Source organism: Myxocyprinus asiaticus, chromosome 12 (genome assembly GCF_019703515.2).
Source record: "Myxocyprinus asiaticus isolate MX2 ecotype Aquarium Trade chromosome 12, UBuf_Myxa_2, whole genome shotgun sequence".
Taxonomy (NCBI): domain Eukaryota; kingdom Metazoa; phylum Chordata; class Actinopteri; order Cypriniformes; family Catostomidae; genus Myxocyprinus; species Myxocyprinus asiaticus.
The window spans coordinates 7,006,316-7,022,269 of NC_059355.1; the positions used below are offsets into that span (position 1 = coordinate 7,006,316).

At 38.3% G+C, this 15,954-nt stretch overlaps 1 protein-coding gene across 1 annotated transcript; it reads right to left on the reverse strand.

Annotated features, from left to right (window-relative positions):
* Positions 1–2,242: 2,242 nt before the first annotated feature.
* On the reverse strand, positions 2,243–15,643 carry LOC127449080 (mitotic interactor and substrate of PLK1-like). Its single transcript, XM_051712231.1, has 4 exons — positions 15,437–15,643; positions 10,852–13,256; positions 7,567–7,643; positions 2,243–2,914 (listed from the first exon to the last, which is right to left on the reverse strand). Exons 2-4 carry the CDS (start codon positions 13,145–13,147, stop codon positions 2,825–2,827), a joined length of 2,463 nt encoding a protein of 820 aa, XP_051568191.1. The 5' UTR covers positions 13,148–13,256; positions 15,437–15,643; the 3' UTR covers positions 2,243–2,824.
* Positions 15,644–15,954: the final 311 nt, after the last annotated feature.

Here is a 15,954-nt window from a genome sequence, read left to right on the forward strand (position 1 = left end):
ACAATGGCCCCTGTCAAGGGGTGGGATATATTAGGCAGTAAGTGGACAGTCAGTTCTTGAATTTCATGTGTTGGAAGCAGGAAAAATGGGCAAGCGTATGGATCTGAGCGACTTTGACAAGGGCCAAATTGTAATGGCTAGATGACTGGGTCAGTCTCCAAAACGGCAGGTCTTGTGGGGTGTTCCCGGTATGCAGTGGTTAGTACCTACCAAAAGTGGTCCAAGGAAGGACAACCGGTGAACCGGCGACAGGGTCATGGGCACCCAAGGCTCACTGATGCACGTGGGGAGTGAAGGCTAGCCCGTCTGGTCCGATCCCACAGAAGAGCAACTGTTACACAAATTGCTGAAAACTTAATGCTGGCCATGATAGAAAAGGGTCAGAACATACAGTGCAACGCATCTTGCTGCGTATGGGGCTGTGTAGCCACAGACCGGTCAGAGTGCCTATGCTGACCCCTGTCCACTACCGAAAGCGCCTACAATGGGCACGTGAGCGTCAGAACTGGACCATGGAGCAATGGAAGAAGGTGGCCTGGTCTGATGAATCACGTATTCTTTTAGATCATGTGGACGGCTGGGTGCGTGTATGTCGTTTACCTGGCGAAGAGATGGCAGCAGGATGCACCATGGGAAGGCGGCAGGCTGGCGGAGGCAGTGTGATGCTCCGGGCAATGTTCTGCTGGGAAACCTTGGGTCCTGGCATTCATGTGAATGTAACTTTGACACGTACTACCTACCTAAAGATTGTTGCAGACCACGTACACCCCTTCATGACAACGGTATTCCCTGATGGCAGTGGCCTCTTTCAGCAGGATAATGCGTCATGCCACACTGCAAAAATTGTTCAGGAATGGTTTGAGGAACATGACAAAGGGTTCAAGGTATTGATTTGGCCTCCACATTCCCCAGATCTCAGTCCGATTGAGCATCTATGGGATGTGCTGGACCAACAAGTCCAATCCATGAAGGTCCCACCTCGCAACTTATAGGACTTAAAGGATCTGCTGCTAACGTCTTGGTGCCAGATACCACAGGAAACCTTCAGAGGTCTTGTGGAGTCCATGCCACGATGGGTCAAAGCTGTTTTGGCGGCACGAGGGGCATATACGACTACTTGGGATATTTGTACATTTAAATAACATTTTCAATTAAAACGAACTAGTAAATGCAAAATTGTGATGGTAACATCACAATACATTGTCCCTAACCCATTTGACTTTCTATCTTTCTCATGTGAAGACGTGTGCCACTGTGAACGAGTTTCTCTCTTGCACTCAACGCACAATGAGTGTTTAAGTTTTTTTTTACTGAAAAATTATTTTAATATCTGATTGTTTCCTGCCAAAAACATAATCCATGCCTTCAGAAGACTTGGAATATGACACATTACACTTTTGGTCCTTTTTAAACTTTAAAGTGGGTCACTATCAAATGACATTGCATTGAAATCACGGACTGGGATATTCATTAAAACATCTTTTGTGTTCTGCATAACAAAGAAAGTCATATGGGTTTGAAACAATATGAGAATGAGTAAATTATGAAAGAAATTAAATTGCTAAGTGAACTATTTTTTCAAAAAAATGGTAAGCACCTAAAATGTACACTTTCTCCAGTGGTATTGACGAGTCGCTGCCATTTTTGCAAATTAGCATTCCCATGCAGCCTTTGCTAATGCTGCCAGAAGGAGTGAATGAATAATTCACAGGTGACTAGAGTTAGTAATGCATGCCATGTGTGTGGAGTGATCTCACTCATGACTAATCGGACGTTTTCTTTGTACCTTACCAACAGTACCATCATCACCATGGCGACTCATTTGAATGGTCATTGGTGTGTAGAGTCACGGCAGCTAGGTACTAGTACCGCAGGCAGACTATATAGAGGGATAGAATGGACGATGATGTCATTAAACAAGCAAAGGAATTTTTTTAAATGGAAACCGGAATAGAATCTTGGAACGTCACCCTCTTTAATTGTTATACCCTTCTGGCAAAATCAAAGCTATAGATATGACATGAATAAGCAATTCTTCCTGGTGATTGCTGTACCTATTGTGAATGGAGTGATCTAATTTTGGACTCAAAGAGCCAAACCTGTATTACGATACCAACAATGGGTACGAATGACTGAGCAGGAAGTGGGATTTTCATCTTTGATACCATAGGTTACCTTTCAGTCACATTCAGTTAATTTGAGTTTCACAGACCTTCAAAACATTCACAAATAACAAAACAGCTAATTCATATTTAATTTTTTATTAATTCCAGCATTTTTATATTTATCATCAGTTTAGCTTAGCATTTCTAATGAGTAATACAATATCTGTATGATTACGTTTCTCTAAATGTACTCTTATCTAATCTTAAAGCATAGCAGTTTTATCACTATGCGATGAGTAGTTTATCAATTATGAATGATTGTATAATTGTAATGCAGAGAATTTTGATTACACTAAAATCTTTGAAACCAATGAAACACTATTCAGACATTGCCAAGCATTCACAAACACAACCATTAGATGTTTTTATAACCAGTTTGGCTTGACAGTGATTTTTACAGACTCCTGCGGTGTCTTGAGGAATGCTGGGTTGGATATCCAACTTTTCACTTTTACATTGTCTTTTGGAAGGAATGGTTTGCTCTTTCATCCACCCATAATGGCACACATTTCTCCTACTGCCTTTTCTTTAGAAGATCAGGGTGGTTTCTGTGAAAGCTGATCATTTGTTCATACACTTCATCAAGCTGGCTCATTTGGTAAAATGGACTCCTGAATATTGTATATAGTATTTCAGGATGCTGTAGATTGGGTTTGGTCTCACTTGCTGTTGTCCATGTGACCGTTCACCATCCCTGACTCCCAGCGCTCTAGTAATGGGTTTCGCTGCCTTGGGATCTTTAGGGTTTTCTGTATTTTAATAGAATGAACAGGACTGTTAATGAGAACATTAGATGAACTTTTCACAATACCAACAATACCAACATTTCAGTGGTAGATACCAGTGCAATTTTACAATTCTTGATACCAATTTCAGTACCACAGCAAAACAAATGCTAACTAATTTCTTAATTAAGAAAGTTAAGTTCTCAAGCAATTATTTATGACAAGTAAATAGTAATATACTATAATATAAAACAGGGGAGAAATTGAACTTTATTTGACTGTTCAGACTGGTTTCAGGACCCAGATTTCAACATTTAACATAAAACTTTATTAATATGACCAGGAACTGCATAGGCCCAACAAAAGGCAAAATTATTAACATGATGTAATCTGGTGTAACCGGTCCTGCTTGACCCGCTCCGAGCAGGATTCGAACCAGCGTCTCCGACATGGGAGGGCAGACGCGCTAACGAGGAGGCTAAAGGCTACAACCTCTAGCATCAGTCGCTAATGCGCCTCTTGGGGCCAGGAGAGTGAGGTTTACACACTGCACAGCCACCTACCTGCTGGCTACCATTACAATCACCCCCCTAAACCTCACTCCCATCCTGGTCATGGCACCACTGTAACCGGTCCTGCTCGACCCGCTCCGAGCGGGATTCGAACCGGCGTCTCAAGCATGGGAGGCAGGCACGCTAACGAGGAGGATAAAGGCTACAACCTCTAGCGTCAGTCGCTATTGCGCCTCTTGAGGCCAGAAGAGTGAGGTTTACACACTGCATAGCTACCTACCAGCTGGATACCGTTACATTGGGAAACAGAAACAAATGGAAATTTTGCTTTCTAAATGGTTTCATACTTTCTGCTGTCAATAATTTTCCACACAAAACAAACTGTGTTTGGCATAAACGTTGTTGATCCTCACTTTAAAGGAATGTTCCGGGTTCAATACAAGTTAAGCTCAATTGACAGCCTTTGTGGCATAATATTGATTACCACAAAAATTAATTTAGACTTGTCCTTCCTTTTAAAGATGGCAAAAATCGGAGTTCCAGTGTTACATCGAGTGACGTATTATTGTATATACATGTTGCTGTGTTGTCCTATTTTTTTTTTCTCTCTCCCTGTGGTGCTCCCTCTCTCACACTCTCACTCTCAGTTGCCCAAGAGACTGGAGGATAAAATAGACCACCACACCTACAGGGGGAGCTCTGTTGAACTCACGATTTCCTGTTGTTGCCATTGTTGTAGTGAAACCTCATTGTGCTAAGAGTGTTTCTTGACCTGTGCTGTTGTTGCTTGCTTGATTGTTTGTTGCTTGACTGTGTGACTGTTAAAAATAGTTAGTTGATAGTTGATCAGCCTACTTTTCTTTTGTACATATTTGTGTAAATACTGTAAATAGCTAATTCACCTGTGGGAAGCAGTAGGGAGTTGGTGCAAATTTCTTTTTTCTTGTTTAGTGTTAGTCAGGGAGTAAGGGTGTTTATTTTATTTTATTCCTCTTTTCTTTGTTAGGTTATTTAGTTGTTTGTCAGGAGTTAGTGTGGGAATTTGGTTTGTTGTTCTGGCTTATGCTCACCCCTGAAGTCCACTGTGGTGTTTTTAAATAAAAATTGTATAAAGACATTAATCTTGCGTTCCAGTTTTATGTTGCGGCCTCACATTAGACAGGGTGAAATGAATGGGGGCCAATCCATAAACGTTAAAGTATTCTGTTTCAAAAGTATAGCCACATGACATAAACGATATGCATGTAAACATATTTGTAGTGTGATAAAATCACTTACAAACCTTTTCTATGTAAAGTATATCCAATTTTATGATGTGACATGACTATGTAATGTCAACAAAACTGAAACGACTGTAAAAATTACGATTTAAACAACTTTACAGCTCAGAAAAATGTATCCAAGTGCTTTTATAAAATTATAAGCTTCACATTTCTACCTTTTAAACCCCCCAAAAATTGGCCACATTCACTTCCATTGTAAATGCCTAACTGGAACCCAGATGTTAGTGTTTAATGGTTTCAGAGGAGTTCTGTGCCCATGCCACAACTTCATCTAGTGTTCAGAGTAACAGTAACAAATGTGCCTTTTGTTCGGTTCCGTTTGCTTTCGTTCGCTGAGCGCGTTGTATTTGAAGCGCTCCAGATTCACTTTAATTTCAATTTTGAGTAGTTCCAAATGTGTTAGACAAATAACACACCCCATGGCACTGGGTATTTGTGGACAGAGGAGGAGATGTTACAATAGAAGCACATTATACAGCTATTTAAATGTAAACTCAGCTACAAAGACGATTATTAGCTACAGAAGAATGCAGTTGGTATAAACTCTCCTAGACATCATTATCTGGGGAAGATAAGCCTCTCTATCAGCAGTCACTTTTAAATGTCTGTGGTTGTGTTTGCACTGAGAGGGTTATTGAAGCTTTGATACTCACTGATTACCTATTAAAGAGTAAATTGCTTTGGTGTGTTTTTTCTTTGGTCCTTGTTTAGCAGACACTTGGTATCTCAAGCGACTGACAATGAACTTATAATGGAAACCTCTCCTACTCTACCCTCCCTGGGGAACAACTGGTGTATTGTCTAACTAGATTTACATTTCCCAAATGCAATTTTATTGTTTGAAGAAATAGCAGTGCTAGCAAAGCAGAAAAACAACTGTTAAAATTCAGTGCATGTCTTCACAGTGTAAAGACAGCTCAATATAGTTCAATAAACGCAAGAAAGAAAAGAATCACAATTCAATATTCAAACAGATGTAGAAATGAAAACTGATTGGAATTTTCAATGCAAATATTACAATAGCGTCATTGCTGTTGGATATATTTTGAATGCAAATTAATGCAAGTCAATGAGAGATTTAAAAAAATAGTCTTAATCTTACATCTAAAAATTAAATATAAAATGATAACATTTATAAAAAACAAAAATAGACTTCTAGACACAAGACCAAAGCATTACACAAAAAGTTTGAATGGAGTCTGTATGTTGAGGGGTCAGGTTAGATTAATTTGATATAAGCAAGGGCGCAGCAGCCACCCTGCACTCTTTAAAAAGGTGGTTATTGTCCCCCACACTTTTCCAAGCTAAATCCGTACTGAGTCCAAATAGTGGATTTGTCTACAGTATTCTTTGTGTTTTGTTACTTTGGGCTGATTGAGCGACCATCCAGCCAGTCACAGGTGAGTTTCATGAGCCGAAACAACCCTTACGTAATAGGCCATCAGTCAGACAGTCTAACCAGCGCGGCTCCGTTCATTTCTACAAAGTTGCTTTCAACAATGCTGATTTATCTATTTTTTTTATCACCATTGATGTTGATCTAAATTAATAATCTAGAGATGAGGAACACAAATGAGAGTTATTTATCGGCATATCGTTCTTGACTGACAGCATTACGTGGCCAATCCTTCTTTTAAGCACACATTGTAAGTGGAGTTTATATCAGCGCACGAGTCTTCATTAAGTTTTTACATTATGTTTGTGAGGTAATAGTTTGATCAGGTGTTTTTGCCAATTCAAGCAGATTACTGTGTTAAATATGTAAAGCTATTTTTAATATCAGCTCCTGTTTTTTACCTCTATGTTGGAGTGCAGTCGACAAACTGTAGGAAAAAAAGATAGATCTGCTGTGTTCTTAGAACACATGCATTTAAAATTTTTTATACATGAAAACATACAGATGTTATTATACTATTATTGCTGTCTTCTGATAAAAGTCGTGCTCAGCAGCTCACAAACTGTAGGGAAATGATAGATTTGCTTTGTTCTTATAATGCTTAAAACCTCTGCTAAAGTCTCTTTGTAGGTCTGCAGACACAGATTTTAAAGGATTACAATTTTCTTTTGATTGTTGATTCAGTGACTAACTCATTTCACACAAGACACTCATTCGTCACCACCTTCTGGCATCACCAGAAATGATCACTGAATCATTAAATGGATCTGAACGAATTTTGGTGAATGTAGTCAAAACACTCGAGCCACTTGGATACATTTAAATCCCACAATGCACAAGCACAGAGTAAAAAATAAAACTGTGCACATGCACAATTGTCATTATTGTAATTGATTAAATCATTTATTCAGGACCAGCTTGTGCTCAGTCTTTTATTGTCATGTGTGAAACAGAAGCAAGTGCTCCACAAGATGCCCTTTATTTTTGCAGCAAATTTTGCAGTTATTTTGCAATACTTGAATCTTTAAAATACTACAAATATTAAAAGTAAATAATCCGTATATATATTCATATAATACTTATATATTAATACATACTGTAATATATTAATACTGCACTGTAAGTGTTGGGTATGTGTGAGCCACCTACTGACAGCTGTGTCTGACCCCCCCCACTTTTAAAATGACTGCTACGCCCCTGGATATAAGAGTTTGATATAATACATACTTTGTTCTTGTGGTTAAGGATTTAGAACAAATTAATACAGTGCTGCCTTGCAAACACTGTAATAAGCTAACAAAGTTACTCCCTTGTTCATGGTTCAACCAATAGGATTTGAACCTCAGACTTTTGAGTTACCACTCCAAATCTTTAAATACAACCCTACTAACACCATTTCAGCTGGTATGACACATATAATTCTGGAGTAGTGTGGAGAGGAATTGATGCTTTTTTAAAAGATAATAATACAATGAGGTCCTCTACCTCTGACTGTTGTCTTTGTTCTTCATCAGCTTGGGGTGGAGGCCATGTCAGGTCCAGTTTTCTGGTGGACTGTTGCACTAGAGAGAAAGGATATGGCCATTATTTTCTTCTTTTTTTTAATGATATTTCATTGAATACATAATCTATTATTACATAACTTCATGTTTTGTTTAGGAAAATATCGAAATATAAAATGTATAAAAACACAATAAAGAATTAATGTGTTTTGTCTACTTTCAACACTAAGAGGCAGTTATAATTAGAATACCATTCCACTACACCGCTTAGTAATGTTGAACCTTTCATACATAGAATTAGCTGTAACACTTTACAATAAGGTTCTATTTGTTAAAGGAATAGTTCACCTAAAAATGAAAATTCTCTCAACATTTACTCACCCTCATGCCATCCCAGATGTGTATGACTTTCCTTCTTCAGCAGAACACAAATTAAGACAAATGTCAGCTCTTTAGGTCCATACAATGCAAGCGGATGGGTGTGGGTGAGAAACAGATCAATATTTAAGTCCTTTTTTCCTATAAATTCTCCTCTCTGCTCAGTCAATCTCCATTTTAACTTTCACATTCTTCTTCTTGTGTTTTTGGCAATTCACATTCTTCATGCATATTGCCCCCTACTGGGAAGGGAGAAGAATGTCTAGAAAAAAGGACTTAAATATTGATCTGTTTCTCACCCACACCTATCACATCACTTCTGAAGATATGGATTTAACCACTGGAGTCATATGGATTACTTTTATGAGGCCTTTATGTGCTTTTTGGAGCGTAAAATGTTTGGCACCCATTCACTTGCATTTGTATGGACCTATAGAGCTGAAATATTCTTCTAAAAATCATAATTTGTGTTCTGCAGAAGAAAGTCATACACATCTGAGATGGCATGAGGGTAAGTAAATGAATTTTCATTTTTGGGTGAACTATCCCTTTAACATTAGGTAATGCATTGGATAGCCTATTATGAACTAACAATGAAAAATATTTATTTATTTTTTGGGATGTTTTTTTTTTTTATATAAATACAATTGTTAATTGTTAGTTCATGTTACATTAGTTCTTTATGCATTAACTAATGTTAATATATACAACATTACATTTTAAAAATGTATTAGTATATGTAAAAATTAACATTAACTAAAATTAATAAGTGCTGTAAATGCACTGTTCATTGTTAGTTCATGGTAACTACTGTGTTAACTAATACAACCTTGTTGTAAAGTGTGACCAAATTCACTTATATTGCATCACCATGTGATAAAACATTACAAGTACTTTGACACGGTTGCATGTAACCACACCAGCAATATTGGTCTACCACTGTATGCTGTGCTTACAAAAGTTACCACAGTTTCTACAAAAATACCATAGTTAAGACAGATATTGTTATTACAGTAAAACTTTGGTAAATTGGTTTCAGCCATCACTGTCATCAGTAAAAATAAATAAATAAATTGAAATAAATGACAGAAAGAAAATTAAAGCTTTCTATGGTGTTTGAAGGATATTCTGAAGTAAATTATTATTTACAGTAGCAACAATAACTGGAATTTTGTCAAAAACCATGCTACCACGTAAACTTTTTGTAAGGGGTTGGCTTTTCCAAGAATGAGGGGGGAGGGGGAGAGTGATTAATTTTACAGGAATAAGTTAATTTCACTTCCTCCCAGTTTAGTACCAAATCTATATGCCAATTATTTGCATGAATCCCTGGTGCATTTTCCTATATGAAAACTAGCAATGGACTTCAGTCAGGGCTTTTTCACTAGACTAGATGACTCATACATTACTAAAAGACAATAAATTCAATACATCGTGACCTGACTGTGGTTCAGTAATTGAACACGCAAACACACAATGAGCACTTTAGTTAAAAAATGAATGACAAAAACACTGATCCAGACCATACTAGCTACTCTTAACCATTCTTTGCTCATTCCAGCACATTTGACTTATAACACAGTAATTTCAATATCCAGTTCAACTCAGTACTGATGACATCACACCAAATTAGCATTGTGGAAGTGTTTATTTGTTAGATGCCATGGAGATGCATACCAGCTTCAAGTCCAATAAAAAATCATTTACGTAACTGAATAATCCAAAACAGGACAGCAAAGTGTTATATGCTCTCACTGCAAACAAAGTCAGTTAGTTTTGCAGGTGTTTATTTGGCCATTTAATTTATGGCCCACAAATAAATATATCTCATCAGGATTTGTGTCTTTTGCATATACAGTGCCCTCAAAATGTATTTGAACACTTAAAAATGCCGCACTAAAAATGTACAAATGTCACTGCCTTAGGGGCCGTTTACACGACAACGTTTTCAACTAAAAACGGAAAACTTTTTATGCGTTTCGGCTGTTCTTTTACATGACAACGGCGTTTTGGGACCTGAAAATACTAACTTTTGAAAACGGGTTTCAAAGTGCATGTTTTTGAAAACGATGCCGTTATCGTCTCCGTGTAAACATACAAAAACGCACATTTGTGAAAAGATGATGTCATGCGCACACGTATTACGTGTTCAGTCTATAGGCATGCGCACAAGTACTTCAAAACAACGCGCGAGACATTCAAAACTACAATGGTGGACTACAGGACTGTGTTTGTGCTCAAGATTTTGAGTTTGACACTTCTCCAGCAAAGTGTAGATTTACTGCATCATTACTACGATCAGCGATCGCCATCTTCATTGTTTGTATTCACCGCTCTGTGGAAGAATGCTTATGTGCGCAGGCGCGTAGTGTTTTGTTACAAAGTGACATCGCCAACTACTGCCTGGCATGCATCCATGTGAACGGGGATCGTTTTGACAACGTTGTTGTCTATACACGAAACTTTTCAAAAATGCAAAGGTAAAACTTTTCCATTTTTAGTACATCGTTGTCATGTAAACGTACCCTAAGTGAAACTTTTCCATAGTTAATGTGATGAAATACACCTGTTACTCTGCTATAGGACACTTGTTTGAACTTGGGGGGCCTGACTTCATACAGCCACTAATAATCAACTTGGGACCAGCTGGTTAAAATAAATAGCAAAAACATGCCTAACATCTCCTTTTGTGTTACACAAAAGAAAAAGTTGTTTGGGGTTGGAATAATATGAGGTTGAGTAAATAATAGAATTTACCGTTTTAGGTGAACTATCACCTTTAATTGCCCAAATACTTTTTGTGGCAACTGTATATCCTTTGTCCTCCAGTTTCTTTCAGCTGTTCTGTGAACCAAAACAAAACTTACACGAGCTGCTTACAGTCACTCACCTGACGTGGTGGTGGAGAACTGATCTGATTGGTGGCCTACTGGATTTAGGTTTGAGTGCTGAGGAGTGGGGCTGGGTATCTCCTTGCTAGATGACTGTGTTACCCCTGCTTTCCTTTCCATATTCTCTCCTTCTTTTGCCCCTAAATCCATCCCTGGTTCTCTTTCTGCATCCACGTCCATGGGTGCACCTCCATAATGACTATTTCTCTGTCTCCGTAGCTCTCTTTCCCTCTCCTTCGCCTCCTTAATGTCCTGCTCCACCTCTGGCCGCAGAGACATGGAGGACCGGAGCTTGAAGAAAGGGTTCTCCTTCACCGTAATTGAGTCTTCATCATCTTCATTTTCAACTTTTAAATTTTGTCTTGGGCTAGTTCTGACAGGCCCAGCAGAAGAAGACCTCACACTCTCAGAATGCATGACTTTCATGGACCCTCCATCTGTCCATGGGACTGTGTTATAAGAGCTCCTTAAAGATCCATTTGAGTCTCCAACTGTTGTGGGAATAGAGTTAGAGGCCTCTATGATTATTATCTGGCCCTTGATTCCCTCAGTTAGACCAGGTCCTCGAGAAGCAGGTCGGTTGCTATTAGAACCCCCCTGTGGAGTTATTGCTGTTGGGGTGGGAGAATTCTGGGATTGTCTGATCTCCAAAGTAGGATCAACTTCTAGTATTCCAGAAGAACTTTCTACATTGATAGAGTTTGATCTTCTACTAAGGAATGGCACTGATTCCTTTGGCTCTTGAAAGGCTTCAAAGAGTTGCCTTTTCTCTTGAAGCTGTACCTCTGTGCCCTTGTCATAAAAACCAGGAAGTCGACCCAGCTCAACCAGAACCTTCTCCCTCTCTGCCTCCACACTTATTTCCTGCTGCATCTTCTTTCCAGCAAACTGTCTGTCCTTGCCCTGACTTGGGTTGGGTTTTAGCAAAAGATCCTTAGAGAGAATGGGTCTCCTCGCTGGAATTTCCACAAACTCATTAGTCCTGTCTGTTGTACTGTCCAGTCCTCGTGAGCGCCGTAGACTCTGTTCTCTCTTCATGGCCAAACGGATCTCCCTCTCGATGGGAGTTTCATTTGTAGGAGATTCAAATAGTTCAGGAGCATTGACGTTAACAGGACAGTCCGAGACATCTGTCGTGCTGCTGGGAGAGAAATCTGCTGATAGACCACTATCACTCTGGCTGTCATCAAAATCCATTCTGTTGACTCTACCTTCTCCCAAATGAGGATATGTGTTTGGCTTGGAGTCTGTATTCCTCTGTCCTTTGTTGTCCCGTTCTTGTCCCTGATCTTTAATCTTTCCCTGCCTCTCTCCTTTTGTCTCACTGGTTTCTGTGACACACACTGTTTGCTTTCGCTCTTCACCTGTTTCACCACGCTCTCTCTCCTCCCTTTCAATGTCCCTACCCCCCTCTGTCATTATTAATGGCTCTTTTACTTCAGTAGAGCTACAGGCAGGGCTACCTTGCTCTGGATTGGCTGGCTCGCCTGCAACTGTATCCAGGGGCGAAGCAGCACCACACACCTGTTGCACCACCTCATTTTCATTCAAAGCTCTTGGGATGTTCATATCAAGCTCCCCCTGCTGGACAGTATCAGACATGAATATGGATTGACTTTGGGTGCTTTGTGAAGGGTTGTGCTTAATAAGACTTGTTGAAGAGATCTTGGACCACTCCACCAGGTTTGGTGGTTCATCAATACGACTGTCCCGTCTCACCCACTGCTCTTTGGTGGTGGCAAAGTCTACAGGTTTGTAGTCTATGTTTTGCTCTTCGCTATTCTCTGATAGAAGAACAACTGAGTTGGAGTCATCCTGTGACTCTAGCTCATGCTCAGTGAAATGCATCTGTTCTTCACTGGTTACTGGCAGATTTGGTGAGTCTGTGCCTTCACCCATCTGTGTCATATTAAAAGAGTTTTCACCCTCAGTATCTTGTTGTACATCTTGACTGGTTTCAATGTTATCTTTTACCCAGTCCTGAATCTCAATGACCTGATCTTCTTTTCTTTTGTAATGTTTCTTTTTGTAATCTTCTTCCAGTTCAGGCTCTGGTGGCCAATCTTTACCCTGTTCACCATTCAAGTCATTTTCAATTGAACTGTTGAAGTCTTCCATTTTTGGCTCAATGGCTCCATCTTCTGATAAGGAAGTGCGAGGTTGGTGAAGGAAGTCTTGGTCTGGTGATTCTGTTCTTTCTTTTTCACTAATAGGCTTTTTGTCCTGCTTTTCCAGCTCTTGAGGATCTTTGGCTGTTTCTTCTTTTTCTGCCATATGCTCTTCTCTTTTTTCCATTTCCCTGCCTTCAGTTAACTGGGAATTATTTTCAATCCAAGCGTCACTGTTGCAATTATTCTTGGTTTAAGATCTCTGAGGGCAAGTTTCCATTTTGCACCTGATCTGTCTGGAATAAATGGCAAAATGTATTATTTTACACAGTACAACCACAGGATGACAAACAGCCAGATCTTGGGTCTAAGTAAAGCCTGAAACAGGCTTCCTTTACGTTATTGAATTTAAGTATAATCAACAAAGTTTTTGTTTCTCTCTTGCTGTCCATCTACCCATCAAGTTGTCACTTTTGAATCCCCTGAAGGCTTTTCCTTTGTACAGGCAACACTTATAATTTTTGCTGATTTAGTGCAAACTATAATCAGCTTATGTTTCAATCCCAGTAGCTCAGGCTCACACAAGTTACAGTTACAGCCTGTCTGATCTGACTGTCTCTTGGAAACCTTTTCACCAGGCCACTTTTGTAGTCTTGTTGTTTGGGTTTAAACCCTGGCTATTTGTTTTCTTAATCCCCTTCACATTTCTTTGACCTCTTGGAAGGTCTTAAGACTCATTAGGACATTTACTATTTAACTCTAATGCCTCCAAGTCAAATCAGTTACCTTTCTCATTAAGCTCACCTTGCAACAGATTACATGGAACAACTCTTTTTTTTATTATTATAATTTAGACTTTGTTTTTACTTAATCTCTTTCTAATTGCACCAGTCTGCTTAATTTTCTCTTCCTCTGCTCATTGTAACCTCTGTCTATTTTGAATGCTACAGTTTCATTGACAAATGACCTATCAAACATTCACCCCTGCTCATTGATCCATACGAATGTTGCCATACATGATTGAGAATGATTAACAAGTTTATTAAACTTAGAAAAAAAGTGGAACTTTTTTTCAGCTTCACAGAGAAATCAATACAATTTTCTCCATATTATGCAGAAAGTAACATTTTAACCAGGTCTTTTGTGAATCATATTTACATGAATACAAAAGAAGATCACTGGGGCATAGGTTCTGTCAATTGTATAAGGTAGACAACGGCTATTTGTCATGCAATGTAGTGAATATTTTCAGGGTAAGTTTATTTTTGAAAGTTAATTCTGTATAGGCACATAGTTGTGGCTACAAAGAGCTTTTTTTCTTCTGTTGCAAAGGAAAAAAGATCAGTTCATTTAACACATTGTCTTTTTGGGGTTGACTATGAGGTAAGTTGTCACCATGGACACCAGCTGTTTATTGACACTGATTTGAGATGAATACCTTTTGATTATATATAGAAAAAAAATCCATCTTCCACAATACATTTGTATCTAAAATGTATTGCATGCTATTTAATGAATGTCAGCAATATTTAAACAGTAAAACGGTTATGAAACACAAAAGAACTCACAAAACAGCAAAAATAGAAAATGTATATTTTGTTCACTTGTTTGCCCCAGAGCTTTTATAAAAATATGTGACAATGTTGGAATTAGTTTTAGCTTTTAGTTTTGTTTAAGAGGACAGAATACACAAGTATCTTCATTTACAACAGTTTTAATAAACTAATATATAAAACCACTGCTGAAGAAAACAAGCATTTGTGCAATTTGACTTTTCACTAAAACCTTACAGGGAAATAGCCCTTGTGACAACTCCCTCGTGTGACAACTAGCCCTGGTCTTCCCTAAAATTAGTAAATTTTTTGGCTGCCAATTAATGGATAATTAACAAAAAAATATTTGGCTTATGTATTGCATTTGCTCATGGGACTCAAAACAAACACAAGGACTTAATAGTGTGTCATAGCCTAATGCTAATTACATAAGGGACAGATTAATAATGTTTAATCAGATTACACTATGACCATGAGTGTCAAAACAACCTGGAAATAATGACTCAGGAATAACAGAATTATAAGGTGTTCTGAGTGACTTTATAAATGATAAAATACTAATTTAAAATCAAAATGATTAAATATTCATATTTGCACAAAATATATAAACAAAATTACAACATCAAGAGGAGGAAAAGACTGGTAACAAATTAGGTATTAAGAATATGAAAAAAAAAAAAAAAAAGAAAAATCTCAAGAAACATGAATGTCTGTCTTTGAAAATGGACCAGTTTAACAATTTTTAATGTAACCTACTTCTTTTGAACTTAATGTGTTTGTTTTAAAAAGTCTTATTTTAATCATTTTAACTTTTGATAACTGTTAGATTAAAATCTTCAACACTTAATGTAACCCTTAGAGCCCTCTCAATTTTAGAATGGAATGAAAATGGAAAAAAGATGGAAAAGGAAAAATGAACCTACCAGTTGACGAGATGAAAGACAGGAAAGAAACAGAGGTCACCTGGACGACACGGGGAACTGATATCGTCCACCTGATGTACCAAGAAGCTTTGTAAAATCTCTGCCTCGCTCACACCTTCTAACTCCTCTCTGTCCTTCCCTTTCTTGGTTTCCTTCTCTCTCTAACTCTCTCTCAGTTTTGTCTTTCTCTCTGTACCCCCCACCCCCTGCTTGATAATCAAAGTTACAATCTGTGCTGTTCTTTTCCCTCCAACTTCCCCGATGAATTAAAGCTCTTGAGAAAATCGCAGTCCTTGCATCACTAATCCAAACAGCTCTTTCAAAGCTCTCCTGACTGAAGCAAGGGCTTGTAGCAAATTGAACAGTGAAAGCAGCTAATTTCTTTCTATGGATAACTTTTAAATATTGCAAATATATTTTAAACATGTCTCCATTTTGTCTCTTATTGTTTGGTCAAGCAGGTGGCCCCACCCAAAAGTCACACCATTGGTTAAGTCAATGTTAAGTCCCTCTAACCT